Source organism: Engystomops pustulosus, chromosome 2 (genome assembly GCF_040894005.1).
Source record: "Engystomops pustulosus chromosome 2, aEngPut4.maternal, whole genome shotgun sequence".
Classification (NCBI taxonomy): domain Eukaryota; kingdom Metazoa; phylum Chordata; class Amphibia; order Anura; family Leptodactylidae; genus Engystomops; species Engystomops pustulosus.
In genome coordinates, this window is record NC_092412.1 from 5,220,927 (window position 1) to 5,227,598 (window position 6,672).

The 6,672-nt window shown below is 47.8% G+C and overlaps 1 protein-coding gene across 1 annotated transcript; it reads left to right on the plus strand.

Moving 5' to 3' along the window:
* The first annotated feature begins 433 nt into the window (after window positions 1-433).
* LOC140116373 (olfactory receptor 52K1-like) lies at window positions 434-1,429 on the plus strand. Its single transcript, XM_072132901.1, has one exon. The coding sequence runs from the start codon at window positions 434-436 to the stop codon at window positions 1,427-1,429; it is 996 nt and encodes a 331-aa protein (XP_071989002.1).
* The last annotated feature ends 5,243 nt before the right edge of the window (window positions 1,430-6,672 follow it).

The window sequence follows — 6,672 nt, forward strand, 5'->3', positions numbered from 1 at the left end:
CAGGTTATACCGGCTGTACATATATCATTATATACAGGAGATCCCCAGGTTATACCGGCTGTACATATATCATTATATACAGGAGATTCCCAGGTTATACCGGCTGTACATATATCATTATATACAGGAGATCCCCGGGTTATACCGGCTGTACATATATCATTATATACAGGAGATCCCCAGGTTATACCGGCTGTACATATATCATTATATACAGGAGATCCCCAGGTTATACCGGCTGTACATATATCATTATATACAGGAGATCCCCAGGTTATACCGGCTGTACATATATCATTATATAGACATTGTGGTACCTGTGGTGGACTCCCAGGTTATACCGGCTGTGACTTCTGATCACATGTCTCCTCTCTTCTAGATTATGATGTTGGCTCCTCCTTCTTCCTCAGGTTTGGTCATGGAGGACAATGTGATGGATGTTTCCAGACTCGGTCAGAATGTTTCTCCATCATACACAGAATTTCTTCTTCTCCCTTTCCCTGGGGTGACCTTATACCGCCAGGTCCTCATTGTCCCATTCCTCTTCTCCTATGTCCTGATTATGGTCCTCAACTCCCTGATATCATACACTGTGTGGAGGGAGCGGAGCCTCCATGCCCCCATGTATGTCCTCATCAGTCTCCTGCTCTCCATGAACCTCCTCAGCACCAGCACCGTCCTCCCCCAGATGTTACCCAGCTTTTTTGGGCAGACTCGGATCCCTCTGTCCCGATGCCTGGCACAAATGTTCTTTGCCTATTCTGCCCTCATGTTTCGGTCCCTGGTGTTCATGTTGATGGCGTTTGACCGATATGCAGCCATCTGCCACCCCTTGCGCTACCACAATATCATCAACCACAAAACGCTGCTGCAGTTGTGGACAATTGGACTTGTCCGAAATGTTGTCCTCTGTTCGCTTGTGGTTTTCTTGGCTTCAAGATTTCTATATTGTAAGTCCAACCGTATCCTGAACTTTGTCTGTGAGTATATGGTTCTCCTGAACTTGGCCTGTGGAGATGTATCTAGAGCTCAGCTGGTTGGACTGTTGGTCCGGACGGGGGTCACCTTCTCCGATCTCAGCATCATTTTAATCTTTTACCTGAGGGTTCTCCATACAGCCCTGAAGATTACAGGGGGAAGTAAACGACACAAAGCCCTACAAACATGTGGGACTCATGTTCTGGTGGCCCTAACGGTCTACTCTTGTGGTCTTCTGGCCTCCATCTTGTACAAGGTTGAGGAATCCATATCTCCGGACTCTCAGAACCTTTCCAATGTCATCTACTTTCTGTTTCCGGCTGTTGTGAACCCCATTATCTATGGTCTAGGGGTGAAGGAAATCAAAGATTCTTTGGTGAAGCCCTGGAGGAACAAATTCATGTCAAATACCAGAGGGCCACAACAATTGGAGTCTCCCGTGGTCCAATGATGACATCCGTTGACCAGTAGTGAAGATGAGAATGAAGAGCGTCTTTGGCCACCAGGGTTGGCTTCATCTTCACCATCTCAGTGACCTTCTGGCCTCTTCATCTTCTGTGGAGCTTTGTGATCTTTTATGTTTACTAGGCTTTATTTATTTTTTATTTTGCTATTTTAATTTTAATCAGTCAACATGGACAACCTCATGGTCAAGTCTCACTGTGATTGTGTCAGTTTGTTTGAATCTTCCTCTTCATAGTCTGAACACTGGACTATAACTATGTAGAATCACTGAGTGAACTGCACCGCACCACAACTGCATCCTGCAAACTCTGCTCTGGTTCACTAACAGTTACCCCACTGGGATTGCCAGGATTTCTCTCCACTCCCATTGCCATCCTGCCTGATGTCAGAGAACTGATCCAATCAGCTTCTGGACCGGGGCTTTGTATCTCATAGAAGTTTCTGTGTATCAGGGCTCTTTGCCTGCTATACTGCAGTGTTATTCCCACTGTGTTATTCTGGTATCATGACACTTTAGGTATTTTCTGGTGGTTTATACTCGAGTATAAGGCGACCCAAGTATAAGTCGAGGCTCCTAATTTTACCACCAGAAACTGGGAAAACCTATTGACTCGAGTATAAGTCAAGGGTGTAGTATACAGCAAGCCAACCCCCAAGTAGTATACAGCCAGCCCCCAGTAGTATACAACTAGCCAGCTCCCTGTAGTATACAGCCAGCCCCACATATTATACAGCCAGCCTGCCCCCAAGTAGTATACAGCCAGCCCCATGTAGTATACAGCCAGCCTCCTGTAGTATAGAGCCAGCCCCAAGAAGTATACAGCCTGCCCCATGTAGTATACAACAAGCCAGCTCCCTGTAGTATACAGCCAGCCCCACATATTATAGAGCCAGCTCCCTGTAGTATACAGCCAGCCCCACATATTATACAGCCAGCTCCCTGTACTATAAACTTAATACTCACCCCCGATGCTCTGTGTGGCTCCAGATCCTCGGCGCAGTTCCCGGCGGCTCCTCTTCTCTCTTCTTTCTTCTCTAGTCAGTGGAGTCGCGTCCATGCGATCTCCCGGCCGCCGCACACTATAATGCGACAGCAGCGGCAACAACCGTATCAGATTGTGTCCCGGCCGGGAGATCATATGGACTCGACTCCACTGGCTAGAGAAGAAAGAAGAGGAGCCGTCGGGAACCACACTGAGGACCGGGATCCGCGCCAAGGATCCGGGCACCAGAGGGTGAGTATTAAGTTGTTTTTTTTTAAATTGACCCATGTATAAGCCGAGGCGAGGTTTTTCAGCACATTTTTTGTGCTAAAAAACTCGGCTTATACACAAGAATATATGGTATATGTTTCCCTAGTGATTTTGTACTGCTTTTTCCTTTTGGTTTTGTCCCATATGTTGTGATTATCCCTCCCTGCTTGTTTTGTCTTTGACGCCATGATTTCACTTTGGGGCTGATAGGGAATGTCGACTCGTTGTCTACTTATCACCTAGGTTAGCCCGGACAAGTAGGTAGGGACAGCTGTCTCTGTGTCTCTAGTCCATTCCGGGAACCTGTAGATTCTGATATATAAAGGTCATACTGGTGGCATTTTTGAGTAAACATTTGTAATAAAGCGCTTTTATTCAAGAATATTTCGAATTTGTTTTGTCTTTTCAACTGTTTTTACTTGTATTTTTCCTTTACGCTTGGGCTACATACACAGTTTAGTGCAGACGTGTGGCTATTATGGCCAACAAGAGAACGGGTGCACCCTGGGTAGATTACATTGCCTTTGCCACTGGGAAAGGGGCAAAAAACTATGCAGGACACTCCACGTAGTCAACGGATGGGTAACAAACATCAGTCCGTAGGTGTGCACAAGGCCATGGGATTTATGTTCTTTATCCCTATTTGGTTTTGGATGCCAAAGAATCTGAATATTCGGGGATTTGTTTCAAGCCCCGGGTGGTAGAACGGCAAACGAGGACGTCTCACATAACTGGGGTCACTTGGGTTCCCCATAGTGTTTTACAGGCTGCTCTCAGCCAATCCCGTGAGATTACAGATGTGATGTCACCATTACACCACTAATCCAATCATATTTTGTGGATTGTAACTGGGAAGAGAGGAGCCAAGAGGCAGGACAGAGAATTATGGAAAGTGATAGGGAATATTAAGGACGAAAGATTCTATAACTGAGAGAGGAGTCAGTAGCATTGTGCGTGATGCAGAGCTGGGGCAGCAGTCATCCTTAAGGTGGGGGTAATCGGCACGTAGGCGCCCCCTAATGGGCATTTTGGGTACAACACTGCTGATGCACATAGTTTAGCAGATTTACAGATCCAATGTAGCATTAATACAACAATATTCTGCATGGTGCCCATGGCAGTACCAGAAAAAAATTAGTGGCGTATAATAAAGTGCATTCAATTCGGAAGTTTTTCTGTTCCAAAAATGACCAGTCATCTGAAGGGGAGCACATGTAGAACATAATCTCCTGACCACCAGCCTCCATTTTTGCTAGTGTGTATTTTTAGGTGGTGTTTTGCTATAGAGGTGGGCAAGGTACTGTCACTGCAGTAGTAGTGTAGTTTATGTAGATGCTGTGGGCACCCTACTGGGTGTTTGGTACTGCCAGGTTGTTATTTGTTGGCTACTGTGGACAAATTAATCCAACCCAGGAGTCATCTTTCTTTTGGGTTAGGGATTGATGTTGGTTGATGGGTGGAATTGGCTGTCCATTGTCACGTCTGTGCACAGGACACTGTTCCAGGACTCTTGTGGTTAAATGCTGTGTCCTGAAATGTGTGAGATGTAGGTTTTGTATCACAGGGTTTCAAATAAATATGCAAATATATGAGTATCAGGGAAAAGGCATGGGATCCCTTTACAAGCTCAGGTACAGGGTGCAGGCTCTGAAACCAGGTGCAGAGAACCCGTTTGAGGGGTTTAAAATAAGTCAGGGGTTCCAGATCAGGCTGGGGCTGTAGTGCTACTGCAGGTCACAAGAGAAAGTGTAACCATCCCTGAGTGAATTGGGGATTAGCTCATTATGCAGTTCCCGGATGCCACCCCCAGCAGCTGACTGGCTATCCCCTGCAACATTCAACCCACAGCTGAATCCAACATTGTGCTGCAGAAGGAAACAGCCCAACTTTCCAGGGATCATATACTACAAAGCACATGTCCATTCAGAGAAAATTGACAATATCCCCCTTTAAGGAAGGACCAATGGACCATCGACACAGGTTGGAATCATGGCAAATGTTTCAAAGCCAAAAACAAAATTTCTGTCTCCATACCAGAACAGGACGATGGCTGGTTATTCTTTCAAGATTTCAAATTAATATGTCAACATATGAGTATCAGGGAAAAGGCACATAATTGGCTACAATCTCAGGAACAAGGTACAGGATCTGAAGAAGGGTTCAGAATACAATTTCATGATCAATCAAAATGCAAGTGCAACATCCCCCACCGCGGCCTTTTCTTGGGGCGTAGAGGCAGCCAGGGCCATGAATACCGGAGTGGCTGGCGGTTGCGGTCTAGGACACGCTGTGGTCATGGTGCTTGGTATGGGGACCGGAGGGCTGTCCTACAGCCTGGCAGCTCTCCAGCAGGGGGTGTGTGCAAGAAATATGGAGGGAGAGGCTGATGTACTGGATCTCCCTGGGGCGCCCCTGAGTGTCTGTAAGATAGGTCCCTGGGTAATGGATGGGGAAGCCCGAGGTGGTAACAGCCATATCCAGGGATCAGACGGAGGCAACGTTGTGCAAATCAACTCACAGTTCTTTATTGAACCGCAGGCAAATAGCTAAAATGGGTAACAGCAGATTCTTTATGCTGCAAGGATCATGGAGAGTTGGTCTGCAGGAAAGGTGCAAACAGCCTGATAGTAGGTGCAGGCTGGGCTGGTTCAGGTGGAACTGAGTCCAAGTGGTGGAAGCGGCAGTTCTGGGCTTAAGTCTCCAGACTTGCCCTGTGTGCCAGGCAGTAAGCCTGAGGCACTAGAAGTTTCTGGGATTGATGTGCTGATCATTGTGACCTGAGCAAACTGCTGAGACAGACCAACGTGCTCTCACCCAGCAGGGGTTTTTATACTCCCCCTGGTCAGGTGGCAGATGGATGATTACATACACCAGTTAACTGTTGCCTTTCCAGGCAGTATCTACAGCTGCAATTACACAATATAAGATTCTAGAACCTTCTTAGATGGTTTCCGACTCCCCCTTACAGCTCCTCCTTACAGCTATTCCCAATTACCAGCCTGCCTATGCATTGGCAGGGGTGTTGAACAAGGTTTGAGATTTCGGATCAGGTTCGGGTTTAGGGTTTCCTTATCAGGGAGAATACAAAGTTTGGGGTTCCAGGGTTCTAGATCAGGCAGGATATGGGTTTCAGAATTAGGGCAGAATACAGGGTTCTGGATCAGAGCAGCATACAAGGTTTTCGAATTAGGTCAGGATACAGGATTCTGGATCAGGCAGGAGTTCAGGGTAGTGGCCAGGTCCGGCAAAACAGAAACAGACAGTAATACTACTTCAAGTCACAGGAGAAAGTATAACCAGCCCTGAGTAAACTGAGGATTCGATATTTTTATCTAGTTCCTGGATGCCGCCAACAGCCACAGACTTGCTATCTCCACAAAGTGTGAGACCAAAACTGAGATGCAGAATGAAACCACCCACCTAGCGAGGAATCGGATACTGCAAGGCAGCTGTCAATCAGCTCCCAGTAAGGGAGCCCTGGGTGTGGCTCACCAGTAAGGCAGCCCTGGGTGTGGCTCACCAGTAAGGCAGCCCTGGGTGTGGCTCACCAGTAAGGCAGCCCTGGGTGTGGCTCACCAGTAAGGCAGCCCTGGGTGTGGCTCACCAGTAAGGCAGCCCTGGGTGTGGCTCACCAGTAAGGCAGCCCTGGGTGTGGCTCACCAGTAAGGCAGCCCTGGGTGTGGCTCGCAAGTAAGGCAGCCCTGGGTGTGGCTCGCAAGTAAGGCAGCCCTGGGTGTGGCTCGCAAGTAAGGCAGCCCTGGGTGTGGCTCACCAGTGAGGCAGCCCTGGGTGTGGCTCGCAAGTAAGGCAGCCCTAGGTGTGGCTCACCAGTAAGGCAGCCCTGGGTGTGGCTCACCAGTAAGGCAGCCCTGGGTGTGGTTCACAAGCCCTGATCACAGCAGCCAGTGTCCAGGAGGAGGATTCTCACACATTGTTGATGTCTCTCCTCCTGGAATTGTGATAAAATATACCTGAA